The sequence below is a fragment of the Trachymyrmex cornetzi genome, unplaced genomic scaffold, assembly GCF_001594075.2.
Source record: "Trachymyrmex cornetzi isolate Tcor2-1 unplaced genomic scaffold, Tcor1.1 scaffold840, whole genome shotgun sequence".
NCBI classification, from domain to species: domain Eukaryota; kingdom Metazoa; phylum Arthropoda; class Insecta; order Hymenoptera; family Formicidae; genus Trachymyrmex; species Trachymyrmex cornetzi.
This window is the reverse complement of record NW_017300181.1, coordinates 183387-199884: the sequence shown is the minus strand read 5'-3', so window position 1 is coordinate 199884 and position 16498 is coordinate 183387. Positions and strand designations below refer to the sequence as shown.

Here is a 16498-nt window from a genome sequence, read left to right as displayed (position 1 = left end):
ATATCCAACAATTTTTGTTTTAAACATTTTTTTATTTAATCGCGATGTTTCGAGTTATTTGGCTGTCTAAGTTAAAATGGGTCACCCTGTGTATATATATATATATATATATATATATATATATATATATATATATTACTAAATTAATTACCCAAACTAATTTGTTCAAGGACCACACGTTTATCATACAGCTGCGTTCTGTTATTGCCAGTATTGAATCTGTGGTATTCGTAACGTGAACTTAATTATAAATTTTCAATACTCGCATGACCCAGCTAAATATTCTTAAAATATTCATAAAAGGTTCCTAAAATCCCAAAAAAAAACATTCTAAAAGGTTCCTAAAATCCCCAAAAAATTCTAAGAGAATTTCGGAATATTCCGAAATATTTACGGAATGTAAAAGCAATATTCAAATATCGGTTAAAAATTCCATTTTTATATCGTTACGTGTTCCGAGAATATTCCATATATGTTCTGCGAAATTTTAATTTTTCCAGAAATTCCGATCGTCTCTGAATCAATTTTTAAAATTTTCCTTTGAAAAATACTTGACACTTTCACCTTAAAGCCCAATTTTGGGGTTTACTTTAGGCGAAATACTGCGCTCCTTATATTATCTCCTAAATGATTCTTGTTAAACAATAAATCCTTTCCGCCGCAATCCTCTGTCGGCGGAGATATGTACTACTCGCTCGTTCGCGATTTACGTGATATATACAAGGAATATTCATACAATATTCTGAAAATTTCATCGACATTTGTATATTCTGTCACGATTCTTCACTGGATCGGAATATTCGGCACATTGGGAGTACGAATCGAACTTTCTATAAATATTTAATGTTAGCTAGGGAACACAACCTAATATATCATTGTTTCGTAACGTTTAAATTATATTTTCAAGTATATAATAGCGCTTTAGCTTTTGCATTCCATCTTATAATAGTATATTAATTTACAAAGATGCCCATTGCTAACCAAGTCTTATTGTTAGATGAAAGATCTTACTGATCGTTTATACATCAATGCATTGGAAACTTCAGAAGAATTATGAGGAAATATGTCAAGAATGGTAAACGATACTCTCTAGGATACTCATGTAAGAACAAATTGTACAATCTCCATCCGCACACTTCTTATTTCTGCTCTTTTTGTTTTAAAAATGCATAATTTAACAATTATTAGATGATTATTTCATCTCTTTTTGCGTAGTGTACTGCTTTGTAGCTCTTTATCTGTTCCTATCAATGTCTCTTATACCGCAACTGTTGGATATTGTATTACCTCTCAACAAATCCCGCCCTATTCTATTGACGTATCCAGGATATTACTTCATCGATGAAAGAGAATACTTTTTCTACATCTTCTTACATGCTATCGTAGCCTGGGAAATTGCTATGACCGGAATAGTCGCTCACGATTGTATATTTGTAACTTACGTTGAACATGTTTGTAGTATATTTGCTGTAATCGGGTAAGTGAATGAATAATTTAATATGCAATGTAAACGAGGCGTATGAATATTTTTATAATTCTATTCAGATTCCACATAAAATGGATACCGTACAAATTGCTTGTAGATTTCATCTTGAACATTTATTTTATAATCGCAATGATCAAGTAAAAATTATAAATACTAATACGGATGATGCAAAAGAATTGCGTTTATTGTGCATGCACATCGAAAAGCTTTAAAGTAAATGTATAAAATACCATTATAATACGGTAACATGTAATGGGGATTTCCATTTAAAGATAAACAAATATCCGGAAACGATCAAATTCGAATCATCGTTAAAATATTATATCTCTCGTTTGTTACAGGTACGCGCAACTTCTTGAAGAAACGTTTAGTGTACCTTTTACAATGCAAATATTGATAGTAACAATAGGGATGAGCATCACCTTGCTACAAGTATATATTCATTTGTATAAAATGGTATATGTATGCATTATGCAAAAAATTAAAATATACCTTTTTTATGCTGAAGATGATGCAGCAGAATTATTTTACAACAGCAATATTTTAGAATCAATAAGATACGCATTATATGTTATTGGTGAACTGATACATTTATTTTTTTTGAGTTTTCAAGGGCAAAAGTTGATAAATCATAGTCTTCAGATACGCAACAAAATGCAAGATTTTTCTTTCTAAAAAAAAGATGTCTATCACTCATCTACATATTTTTGTTTTCCATTCTTGTATTTTATGCGAAATACAAATTTATATATACAATAACTATTGGTACAAAGTATCCATAAAGTCACAAAAATTAATTATATTGGTAATGATAAACTCTTCGATTTAGTTTCTTAAGCGCTGGCAAAGTTTATATTTTCTCTTTGGAAAGCTTCACTACGGTAAGACTTGAAGATTGTTACAAGCAAATATTGCTTTGGAGCTCCTTTAACGACAAGTTACGCTTTTATTTTAAAAATTCTACAAACTTCAATGTCGTACTGTACGGTATTTACATCCTTTCAATAGCTATTATTAGCCGGCGATTAACTGCGCTGTAGCATATCATTATCAAAAGCAATACACGTAACATAATCTTTGAGAAATTCTCCTGTTAGAATAGTTGTAATTAATCACATATGGACGTAATATTTTCAATTCTTATTAAGTAACGATTTGCTCGAACGTCTAAGTATCATTATGTGTATTGCACATGAATTTAACCTTCCACGAGTCTCTAAATGAGAAGGTTCAACTTTCAGAAAAAAAACCGAGCAAAAAAAATGAAACTTTCTGCTGATCAATATGTTTATTATGTCTAAAGGGAACTTGCAAAACGGCATATCCGTGAATAGGGTTTCGCTTTCTTTTACATTATATTTAGTGTCAAGAGAATAAATGCCATTCATGCCCTACACAAGAATTACGTGTCATTCATTGCTGTGTAGAGACACACCATGATTAGCTACACGAAAACTGCAGCTGTATAGAGGAGGCACATACGACATTATATATCATCAATATTATATAATCAATATTATATGGATGTATGACATGTTTAACACGCACACACACACATACACACACGCGCGCGCGCGCGCGCGTATATTTTAAATTAACCCCCTATATCAGGGCAACAAAGACTTGGATAAAATAAAATTTTCAAGTTAGTCGACTAGACAAAGCTGTCTTTAAACTATGGATTCCAATTATTACGGGGTTGTTGAAAAAGTATCATCATTGGTTGGTCAATGGCCGTATCAGAATCCTAAAATAAAATTAATCTGTTTGAGCTTCGTGACTTTAAGCACATGTTCTATAGTTATTCCACAGGTAATTGATAACTACAATTTTGATAAAATTGATTATAGGAGCAAGTATGGATAAATAAACGTATATTTCCAGTTGGCTAAATTCTTCATATGTAACGGAGACATGCAATGTATATTTCAAACTATGGCAGCACATATGTTGACAATTATAACATTAGTGAAGCTATACACATGTCACTTAAACCGATATAAAGTACGTGTTAACCATGTTATGACGCTCTGTGCATCGAATTTATTAGATGTTAAACTTAATTCCTGCCGTTTTTCGTCTCCAAAATTGATTTGTTTCAAAGGGAAATACCTCAATCAAAGTATTATTAATAAAGTATTATTAATTAGTAATAAAGTAGAAAATGGAGGAAATTACTTTGATTAAGGTATTCATTCATCTTCTCTTCAAAACAAATCAATTTTGGAGACGAAAAAACGGCAGGAATTAAGTTTAACGCCTTGTTACGACCGAGCGTCTGGTTCGCGAAGACGCCCTCGCGAACGCGTTCATGCACTCCTGGCTAACAGAAATAAACAACACGAGTATTATAAAAAGAACACGAAGAGTTTATTACGAGATGAACATAGAACACACACACACACGCGACAAGTTCAAAGCACACAATCGTTAAGAAGATAGCGGATCGAGCGACAGCGACGGCTCACATCCAAATCTGCCGATCTTGTTGAATAACAGAGACACGTGTCGCGACTTTCAGCACTTCACATATCACAAGTGGCGATCTACAGTGTCGGCATGGCACGAGCGTAACAATATAATATATGCAGAGAGTTTGTGATATCTCGAATTGTAATTCCATCGTACAGTGCATTTTAAGTTATAAAGAAAAGTTATATATATATGAGGCATTCTTTCTCAAACGGGCCACCCCTTCTCTCCATTTCAAATTTCAAGCAAAAAAATTTTAGTACGGCTTAAATTAAAGGTAAAAGTGTCTACTTTTTAATGCCGTTGGGCCCTTTTTAAAATCTTAAAACCCAAATGAAATATGAAGGATTAAATGACACAAAACGTGATTATTAATTATAGTTCTTTGGAAAGAAGGAGAAATAGATGATTTTGAAAATTCTATAAGACCTCAAATATTAATTTGGATTGTGGTCAAATCAACAATTAATCCGCTTGGCGGAGTTCCGGACTCGTCGCTCTCCAGATTCGTACTGATTATTCGGTCGCGCGAACTCGACCGGCTCGCGGATTTGATTATCGGAGCGATATCGCGATTCGCCGATACCATCGGCCCAGCAACGAGCGACGAATCAGGTGCTTCAATAACACGTACGACGAGAGCCTTTTTTCCATGTTTAAGGACTCTCGTCATCATCAACACACAAATACTCGCTTGCGACGTCGAGATCGCTCGAAAGTCGAATTAACAAATATTCGAAGAATGTAAGTTTTTCGAGCGATCCGGACGACCGCACGAATTAACGCTCGAATTCGGAACAATCTGCTTTCTGTAATGAATATAACATAATAACGATAATGCCGCGTTTCATTCGAAGGGGTTGTAACAACTTGGATCTTCAAAACTCATCGTAGTCAAGTGAGTTGTTCACCGATGCATCGATAACTTTGATTTTAAAAAGGGCCCAACGGCATTAAAAAGTAGACACTTTATATATATATATATAAATTATTAATTAATTGAGTAATCCTAGATGAAAGTTCTGATTGATCGGCTATTCCTCGAATGGGATGAATTGGAAACACCAGAAGAATATGAAATTATGAAAAGATATGCTAAAAATGGCAGGAGATACTCTTTAGGATATTCGCGTAAGAATCAATTAAATCATTGTGTGATTTTTATTTCCATATACTTATATCGATCTCTATTGTTTCCGAAAATAGCGATTTGAAATTATTTTTTTAATTTGCAATTCACAATTATTGGACGAAATATATCTTTATTTGTGGACGACGTATATTTTATATATTGTGATTTGTTGCAGTATATTGCTTCATATCCGCATTTCTATTCCTGTGTATGTCACTTATACCGCCACTACTAGATATCGTATTACCTCTCAACGAATCTCGTCCGATACTGTCAGTTCATCCAGGACATTATTTTGTTGACGAAAAAGAATATTTTTTCTATATTTTTTGGCACGCTGTCGTGGTCTGGGAAATAGCAGTAACCGGAATAGTGGCTCACGATTGTATGCTTCTAACTTATATAGAACACGTCTGCAGTATTTTCGCCCTAGGCGGGTAAAAACAATTGACGTACTATTAGCGAAATTCATATGCATATCATTGTGAATATATTTGCAGATTTCGATTCGAACGATTGATATATAAATGTAATGAATATGAAAGTGATACCATAACAGTTTTACATTCTCATACAAGTGACACGTTTCGCAAGCGAATTGCATTTTCCGTATATACGCACCGAAAGGCTTTAAAGTAAGTAATCTGGCAATGGAGAGAGAGAGAGAGAGAGAGAGAGAGAGAGAGAGAAATTTTAATTCATATTATTATTCCCTCATTTTTGTCATAGATTTGCTCAACTGATCGAAGATACATTTTCGATAACGCTGGCTCTACAAATAGCATTAAATACAGTAATGATTAGCATTACCTTGTTACAAGTACGTATTAATTTATTATTTCAAGATTCTGTCCGACATTCTTTATACTGCAGTTATATAGAATCAGATACATTTAATAAAATTGCGAGAAAATAAATGCAAAGGATTAAAGTATTATGCTTTTCATACTGCATGGAGATCACGCAGCACAATGCCAGCGTTTTCATAGTGGTGAGGTACATAGTATATATACTCAGTCAACTGATTCATCTATTCTGCCTCAGTTTTGAGGGACAAAAGTTGATAGATCACAGTCTTCAAACGCGCGATAAAATGTAAGAAAAATTTTTTGGACAATGTAACATATACACTCAGTTCCAAAAAAAGCGGTACACTATAAATTTGGGAAAAATTTAACAAATTTTGAATGATCATAACTTCCCTGGTAGCAAGCTGACGTCAAAATGACATAGCTTGCTACCTGGGTTGGTAAATAATAAAGATAAAAATATTTTTAAAAAAGCAAAATGAAGCTTGAAATGTCCACTTTAAGATTATTTGAATGGAATTTGTACCAGCCCATTATTTTCAAAATGTCGGATGACAAGTAACAACATGCGAAAATGGATAATCAAGAGTCCAACTTTGCGATAGTGCATGGTGTAAATCAGGTGTCGCCGCTCAATGGGACAACATGCACGTGAAAGTATAGAATTTTATCTTTAAAATTTTTTACCGATCCCGATACGATCATTTTTCGCTGAGTTATTCCAAATTTAAGATACCGCTGTCATTAGCTTATATTATGCTTGTAATTTTTCTCAATATGAACTGCATGGAGTTTGATTGGTCGAAACACCACACTGCGTGTGTGCGTGCGGGCGTGTACGTGTGTATTTTTGTGGGTGTGTCCTGCTCTTAGCGTTATCCAGGATCAACGGCGTGGACGTGACAGGAATCTGATCCCGTGTGTGTATGTGTGTGTGTGTGGGCGTGTGCGCGCGCGTGCATAGCGCATGCGTGTGTGCGTGTGGCGTGCGTGCGTGCACGCGCGCGCACGCGCGTGCTACGACATGTGTGCGTTCGTGCGTGTATATTAATAGTGTGTATGACCTCCTCGTACGCGTATTACCTCATTCATTCGATCTGGCATACTCCTTATCAGTCTTTTAATTTCAGTCTGCGTAATTATATTCCATTCTTCTTCAAGAATTTGTCGAAGTTCTCGCAGTGAATGAAGAGCAGGTACGTAATTTCGTGCCAATATTGTCCCATAAGTGTTTGATGGGATTTAAGTCTGTGCTATTTGCTGGCCAATCGAGTCGATTTATGCCAACTTCATCAAAGAAGTTAAGCACTCTTCTCGCAATATGTGGTCGAGCATTATCTTGCATAAACAAGAAGTCTTCTCCAATGAAGGGTGCATATGGAACAACATGCGGAATGAGTATGTCTTCCACGTATACATATGCGTTCATGTTGTTGTTGAAAAAGTACAGATCAGTATGAGCATTGGCTGAAATTCCTGCCCAAATCATTACAGAACCTCCATTGTAGCGTATACCTCTCACTTACAGTACAATTTGCAAATCGTTCTCCTCTGCGACGATAAACTCGTTCTCGGCCATCCGGAGAATGGAGACAAAAACGAGATTCATCACTAAAAAGTACTTTGCTCCAGTCTGCGTAAGTCCAGTCCTTGTGTTCAATTGCAAAATTAAGTCGAGCAACGCGATGGCGGCGTGTAAGCAAAGGTACAGCCGCTGGCCTACGCGAAAACAGACTTTGTTCCGTTAATCTTCTCCGAATGGTGTTGACGCATACATTAGTGTTGCGAACGTCCCTTAAATTATTTCGAATTTGAACAGCTGTTCGATGCCTGTCTCTTAATGAATTTAAAACAATAAATCGATCATCATTGTTATCGGTACATCGAGGGCGTCCCGAACCAGGCCTTCTCTGAAAAGAATTAGTGTCTAAAAAAGGAAGAGTCGCGCGAGATAGCGTCCTTTTATCGGACGCGTCGCTATTTACTTCAACGTGATAGAATTAATTATGTATTGAGTCAAAGTCACACGAAGAAACGGAATGCAACTCAAAAGAAAGAGAAGGAAAAAGAAAAATCGCACGAGGCGGAACTGATTAGACTGAGCACGGAAAAGAGAAATTATTAGTTTTTATTTATGACCGCATCGGACTGCACGCCAGCTATTTCGGCGCATACGATAAAATAACTCTTACGCACAACTCTCTTTTTTCGCTCCGAAACAACGCTCCGCTCAACTAGCTGGCTTGTAGTCCGATGTGAAAAGTGTTCTTAAATAAATTGAGTTGCGTTCTTTCTCTTTCTTTTGAGTTGCATTCCGTTTCTTCGTGTGACTTCGGTTCAATCCATAATTAATTCTTTCACGTTGAAGTAAATAGCGACACGTCCAATAAAAGGACGCTATCTCTTCCTTTTTTGGAAAACAACTGTTTGATTATGGCGTCGATAAAACCTGAAATGGCTGCTCAAATTATTGCTTTAATTGAAGATGGCAGATGTCAAAGGTACGTTGCTGAAGCACTTGATCTGTCAGTGTCAACTGTGCAACGTGCTTATGCTAAGTACTTAAACACTAATTCTTTTCAGAGAAGGTCTGGTTCGGGACGCCCTCGATGTACCGATAACAATGATCGATTTATTCTATATCGATATATCGTTTTAAATTCATTAAGAGACAAGCATCAAACAGCTGTTCAAATTCGAAATAATTTAAGGGACGTTCGCAACACTAATGTATGCGTCAACACCATTCGGAGAAGATTAACGGAACAAAGTCTGTTTTCGCGTAGGCCAGCGGCTGTACCTTTGCTTACACGCCGCCATCGCGTTGCTCGACTTAATTTTGCAATTGAACACAAGGACTGGACTTACGCAGACTGGAGCAAAGTACTTTTTAGTGATGAATCTCGTTTTTGTCTCCATTCTCCAGACGGCCGAGAACGAGTTTATCGTCGCAGAGTAGAACGATTTGCAAATTGTACTGTAAGTGAGAGGTGTAGCTGCAATGATTTGGGCAGGAATTTCAGCGAATGCTCATACTGATCTGTACTTTTTCAACAACAACATGAACGCAGATGTATACGTGGAAGACATACTCATTCCGCATGTTGTTCCATATGCACCCTTCATTGGAGAAGACTTCTTGTTTATGCAAAATAATGCTCGATCACATAATGCGAGAAGAGTGCTTAACTTCTTTGATGAAGTTGACATAAATCGACTCGATTGGCCAGCAAATAGCTCAGATTTAAATCCCATCGAACACTTATGGGACAATATTGGCAGAAAGGTACGAAATTACGTACCTACTCCTCATTCACTGCGAGAACTTCGACAAATTCTTGAAGAAGAATGGAATACAATTACGAAAGCTGAAATTAAAAGACTGATAAGGAGTATGTCGGATCGTATGAATGAGGTAATACGCGTACGAGGAGGTCATACACACTATTAATATACACGCACGAACGCACATACGTCGTAGCACGCATGCACGCACACACGCACACACGCGCGCAAACACACACACACACACGATCAGATTCCTGTCACGTCCACGACGTTGATCCTATAACGCTAAGAGTAGGACACACACCCACAAAAACACACGCACACATACGTACACGACCGCATGCAAGCACACACACACACCCATGCCCGCACGCACACACGCAATGTGATGTTTCGACCAATCAAACTCCATGCAGTTCGTAATGAGAAAAATTAAGAGCATAATTTAAGCTAACGACAGCAGTATTTAAATTTGGAATAACTCAGCGAAAAATGATCGTATCGAGGTCGGTAAGAAAGTATTTTAAATATAAAATTCTATACTTTCACATGCATGTTGTCCCATTGAGAGGCGACACCTGATTCACACCATGCCCCATCACAAAGTTGGACTCTTGATTATCCATTTTCGCATGTTGTTACTTATCATCCGCCATTTTGAAAATAATGGGCTGATATAAATTCCATTCAAATGATCTCAAAGTGGACATTTCAAGCTTCATTTTGCTTTTTTAAAAATATTTTTATTTTCATTATTTACCAAGTTATGATCATTTGAAATTTGGTAAACTTTTCCCAAATTTATAGTGTTCCGCTTTTTTTGAAACTGAGTGTATATAATATATAACACAGGTCTACAAATTAAAGGTTATTTAACATCACATGAAACTTTATATTGATTTCCGAAGGAATTCGGTGCGCTGAATTCAAATCTGACCTCAAAATGGCTCCATCACGTCAGGATTTTGAGATATTCTAACTTAAAAGTGCAAAAATTGCTGTTTTAGAGCATTATTGGAGTTCACTCCTGGTTGCAGAGAATTTTACCGACAAAAACTAAACAAAGGACCGTAAAGTACGAGACTTGCCCTTCAATTTCCGTTTTCGAACGTCTAAATAGGATTTTTTTTCACCGATACAGCAGATTTAAGTTTTTACTGCAAACAGAAAATCAAATAAAGCGATAATGTCGGTTCATTTGAAATACCTTAACCCTTCTGGTTTTGAGCAATTCTGGAAAAAAAGTTTGTAGTTTAAATGATTCCGAGCGTCGCTGCTCACGAATCTGGACTCAGACTTCCAAAATTCAAAATGGCGGATCCAATATGGGGGACGTAGATCCCAAAAATTAAAAATCGAAAAATTAAAAAAATACTTTGGTACTCTGCGTTAACTTCCAAAATCTAAAAGGTTTCTGCGATTTTTCGCTAGAATGCGTTGTTTCCAAGTAAAAAATTTCAGAACATTGTAATTTGTGTGTGCAATTGACCGGTAAACCACATTCCAGCAGTACTTTTCAGAATAGTTGGTGGGTCATTCAGTAATGCACATTTGGCCCCCGGCATCACAGATAACCCGCCCTACCACTTCTATCCCCACCAAGCAGACACCTACTGGCACCGAATCGGCCGACTTCGCCGCTGCGCGAGAGCGAGCGAGGCAGCGAGAGAGAGGGTCGTTCTTTTCGCTCTTACTCGCTTGTGTTTACAAGTTACTAGCAGAGCGAGAAGGACAGGCGCTCACTCTCGCTGTTTCGCTCGCTCTCGCGCAGCGGTGAAGTCGGCCGATTCGGTGCCAGTAGGTGTCTGCTTGGTGGGGATAGAAGTGGTAGGGCGGGTTTTTTGTGGTGCCGGGGGCCAAATGTGCATCACTGGGGTCATTGCATATTCGGTTGGCATTCTAAGGGATATCATTCCAACAGTCCTTCTTAGGATAGTTGGTGGGTCATTCCATTAGCGGTTGGCATTCTAAGAAATTTCTTTTCAACAGTCCTTTTCAGGATAGTTGGTTGGTCATTTCATTCGTGGTTGGCAGCTCTAAGGGATCACTTTCCAATAGTCCTTTTCAGGATAGTTGGTGAGTTATTATATTTGCAGTCGGTAATTTTAAGAGGGCATTTCAACGGTTAGAATTCAGGTAGTTAACTATTTCTTTCTTTCTTTCTTTAAGAATTTTCAAAGTTTGAATGCGTATCTTGATATATATTGATCTGATTAATAATAATGTTGAAAAGAAATTGTGTTAATGACCCTAACGTGTTTTGCTATGTTTGCGGCAAGTACGCTATAGCAAAACAAAGACGCAATTTGTTCAAGATAGCTTATCAAAAGTACTTCGATTTTCCTATCGCAAATCAAGATAAACCATGGGTATCTCATAAGGTTTGTGTATCGTGTTATTCGATTTTATTACATTGGAAAAAAGATGGTAACTCGCAAACGCTGCCGTTTAGTTTACCCATGGTTTGGTGTGAACCAGTGACTCACGAAGACTGCTATTTGTGTCTATGCAATGTGGAAGGATTTAATAGTACGAATAAAAATTCTATTTCTTACCCTGAAGTTACCTCGGTCACAAAACCAGTTGCCCAAAAACCTTCGGATGGGATTCCGATCTAATGGGAAAATCTGGAGCTATCGGAAGACGAAAACGTAGGGAATGATGGTACTCAATCGGATGATAGTATTAATTTCGATAAGGCAGAAGCTCCTCAATTGTTCACGCAAGTTCAGCTAAACGATTTAGTAAGAGATTTGGTGCTGCCTAAAATCAGCATCTTGATCAGAATTGCTAGGGTCAAAAGATGAATCTGTTGGTTCCGGGAATATTTTTTGCTTGGTATAAAGACAGAAGAGAAAGATTACATTCCATTCTTCGCTGAAGACGATGAACTAACTCATTGTACGGATATATATGGTTTGATAGCAAAATTGGGTTTATCATATAATCCTAGTCAATGGCGTCTTTTCATCGACTCCTCCAAGAGGAGCCTTAAGGCGGTTCTTTTACACAATGGCAATGAATACGCTTCCATCCCCATTGCCCACTCAGTATACCTGAAGGAATCCTACGAGAATATGAAAAAGGTTCTTGGAAAAATCAAATATGATGAACATAAATAGTTCATATGCGGTGATTTGAAGATAATAACTATACTTCTTGGGCAACAGTCAGGGTACACAAAAAATCCGTGTTACATTTGTTTGTGGGATAGGGGTGGCACCCAGTTGGACACGGCTCAATTGGACACGAGCCACTCACAACGCTTGAAACTACAAAGCTCCTAAGTACCGGTCGCTGTGATTGGTGGTGTCCAATCGAGCCGTGGTTAATCGGGATCACCCCGTGGGATAGTAGGGCTAGGGAAGAACATTGGAATAAAAAAAGTTGGCCTCTGCGTAAGTCTCTCAAGCCAGGATCATTCAATGTTCTTCAGAAACCTCTGGTTGATCCTAAAAAAATACTTCTGCCTTCCTTACACATCAAATTAGGACTCATGAAGCAATTTGTTAAAGCACTTGACAAGAATGGAAAATGTTTTCAATCTCTCCTTAAGATATTTCCATCCTTATCTGATCCAAAAATAAAAGAAGGAGTCTTCAATGGACCGGATATAAGAAAAGTGATGAAGTCTACGGAATTTGAAAATACGATGACAAAATATGAAAAAGCGGCGTAGGTGGACTTTAAAAATGTTGTCAAAGAACTTTTAGGAAATAAGGACGAAAATTACGAGGCATTTGTCCAGAAAATGCTCAAAAATTTCGAAAAGCTAGGTTGTAACGTAAGTTTGAAAGTCCACTTCCTTCATTCTCATTTAAAATTATTCCCTGAGAATCTTGGAGACATGAGTGAAGAGCAAGGAGAAAGATTCCACCAGGACATAAAAGAGATGGAACGTAGGTACCAAGGTCGGTGGAATGTCACTATGTTGGCCGACTACTGCTGGAATCTTAAGCGTGATGACATGACGTGTGAGTTAGTCATAAAAGAAAGTCTGACACTAGAAGCCTGGAACAAAAGAGAAAAAGGTTTCATAAATCAAAAGAGTGAAACTCAAATTTCTCGACTATGTACTGATGCAGATAAAACTATGGAAATAAAAAAAACAAAATTATAAATATGGCGGACATCGATCCAAAAATACAATTGCGCACATAAATTGCAATCTTCTGAAATTTTTTACTACGAAAACAACGCCTTTTAGCGAAAAATTGCAAGAAATATTATAAATTTGAAAATTAACGCAGAGTACCAAAGTATTATTTTTATTTTTAGATTTTTAATTTTTGGGATCTACGTCCGCCATATTGGATCCGTCATTATGAATTTTGGAAATCTGAGTCCAGATTCGTGAGCAGTGACCCTCGAGATCATTTAAACTACAAACTTTTTTTCCAGAATTGCTCAAAACCAGAAGAGTTAAGGTATTTCAAATGAACCGACATTATCGCTTTATTTGATTTTCTGTTTGCAGTAAAAACTTAAATCTGCTGTATCTCGGTGAAAAAAAATCCTATTTGAACGTTCCAAAATGGAAATTGAAGGGCAAGACTCGTACTTTACGGTACTTTGTTTAGTTTTTGTCGGTAAAATTCTCTGCAACCAGGAGCGAACTTCAATAATGCCCTAAAACAGCCATTTTTGCACTTTTAGGTTAGAATATCTCAAAATCCTGACGCGATGGCGCCATTCTGAAGGTCAGATTTGAATTCAGCGCACCGAATTCCTTCGGGTAAACCTCTTGCTTCTTTTGTGATAAAAACCTTATAAACCTGTGTGTGTGTGTGTGTGTGTGTGTGTGTGTGTAATTACCTATTACGGAATTTAGTTAGCACACGTGTATTACTGATGACGGTGAATTAATTAAGCATATACATTTCAGCTACAATAGTCTTTGGTATAAAACAACCCCCAAATCACAAAGGATGCTTTTATTTGTTATGCAAAAGGCCCTTCAACCTGTTTTCTTGAGCGCCTGCAAGATTTACATTTTCTCAAGGGAGAATTTCACCATGGTAAAAATAAAGTGATATCTGCACAAACGCGACATGTATATAATATAATTGTGATACAAGATGATTTTAATAATACGACTTGAACCTAATGCTTTTAAGGTCGTGCAAACTTCCATGTCATACTTTACGGTACTCGCGTCTCTGGAATAATTATACAATGGCCAGTGTCTACTAATTAGTTTTTTGCATCTAATGACGAAGTTGCATCTATAGTAATTGTTACATGATAATACATGAATATATTTATCAATATGCGAGTAATACTCGTAATATAATAATGATTACATATGTGTCTCAATACCTTGTACTTGCATATAATGTGTATGCATATAAATAGATTCATTGCTTTCTCTCGGATTGCAGTACCATAATATGTATATAATCCATATATCTTACAACAGGTCTTGTACAATATTCTTTATTATGTCAAGGGATGAAAATTTGAGCAAAATAAAAAATTTGGATCACAAGAAAATAATGTTATAAAAGAATTATATGTATATCACAGCACAGAACGTTGAAAGAATATTACTGAAATGTTACAATGTTGAACATTAAAGTGTTAATGTTTTATCAATGTTGTGTGTGTGTGTGTGTATGTATCTATATTCTTTTATATTGATTGTTAATGTTGCTACAACGTCGAAACAACATTGAATAAATTATACATACATCGAAATCTGTTTTATTTTGCAAAAAATGAACAAAAATAGAATGTTGTGTAAATAGAAAATTTAAATCACTTAAATCGATCTTTTAACGAAACTCATTTCTAAATGACATATCTACATATCAAGAGACAAGATAGTGTCTCGTGCCAATATGCGTCCGTATAACTGGGCGCAAGAGACACTACAGTGTATCTTTATTTCAACCATTGAGTTGATCGGAAACACTACCCTACACTAAATTCCAAATAAGTTCCAATAAGAGTTGACACATATTTGGCCAAATATAGGGGAAAGGTGGATAAGATGACGATCTTAAGGTTTGTCGATTTTTCCTAATTTCTGTGATCAGATAAATAGACTGATTTTTTTTTTCAAGTTCACTACAGTTTTAGTTGTTATTTGTAAAAATTATAAAGTTGTGTTAAATAAATTACAATTCTTTAAAATTTAATTTTTTTAAGGACATATCAATTTCGTCATCTTGCCCCATATGTAGGTAAGATGACTTTTAGTAGTGAATAAGATGACGAAAAGTCAATTTAAGTTAAAAATATATTTTTTATGAGTAAAAAAATTTATTATATGTTTATATGGTTTTAATATATTATAAGAAGTTTTAGAGAAAAATATATGAACAAAATAAAACCTTTATATAATTTATGAAAATAAAATTATTGAAACGTTAACATTAACATAATTATATTTATGTATTATATGTGCTGTATGTAGTAATTACGTAATGAACTTATTAATAAAATATACCTATTACTACTGTGTAGTCAAAAATAAAATAAGATTTAAATAAAATTATTAAAAAGAATTATAACTAAACTTGGATATCACAATTATATCACACGAAATCTAATATCTTAATATCACACAGAAAAATGTTTATAATTAGCCTTATTTTTAACCAAGTAGGTATTTTATGTGAGACAAACGTGAAAGTTATATTATAAAATATAAATGTTAATTTTTGATTGTAGTATGAAGGTATTATGAAAAATTATGTAACATACACGAACAATGTGTACATATTACATAATTCTTCTCTTTTTCACAGGAATGTCTATACCCTGCTGCAAATTCCCATAGATTTTTTCATGGGTTCCTATAGATGACTATAAGATTCTGTAGGAGCTTGTATAGTTACCTATAGGTATACGTAGGACATTCATAGGAATGCAACAGGTTAGTATAGGTATCCACAGGAATGTGGACAGATGCCTTTGAGAACTAAAAGGATGTATAGGATACCGGTTTGACGTATAGTAACATGTGGCGTACGTAAGACAATGGGGAGGTACCCCATGGAGACTGAAAGTGCCTTTAGGCTACTATAGGATAATGATGTATATACATCTCTGTCCTATACGAGGTGTGATCAAAAAGTAAGGTAACTTTTTGAATTTCGCGCGCTTTGTACACTCTAATTTCAAAATTTTTTTTTGTTGTGTTGGTACACTCGTCACGATCATATGTTCACAGTTTTGACTATATAGCATGTGTTGTTTTTATGTGAGAGGCATAAAGGTTAGACTCGTGTTTGCGTGCTCGGCGATTTTTTGCTGTTGAAAATAATGGAGCAGAGTTTGTATTAATTTTTGTGTAAAAAATGGTAT

At 35.9% G+C, this 16498-nt stretch overlaps 1 protein-coding gene and 1 pseudogene across 1 annotated transcript; both read left to right on the top strand.

The window, feature by feature from the left end:
* Positions 1-997: 997 nt before the first annotated feature.
* Positions 998-2494, top strand: LOC108769014 (uncharacterized; annotated as a pseudogene).
* Positions 2495-3163: 669 nt separating this feature from the next.
* LOC108769026 (uncharacterized) lies at positions 3164-14355 on the top strand. The gene is made up of 8 exons (XM_018519756.1): positions 3164-3298; positions 3371-3490; positions 4972-5089; positions 5266-5527; positions 5820-5910; positions 6049-6185; positions 14073-14205; positions 14305-14355. Exons 1-8 carry the CDS (start codon positions 3164-3166, stop codon positions 14353-14355), a joined length of 1047 nt encoding a protein of 348 aa, XP_018375258.1.
* Positions 14356-16498: the final 2143 nt, after the last annotated feature.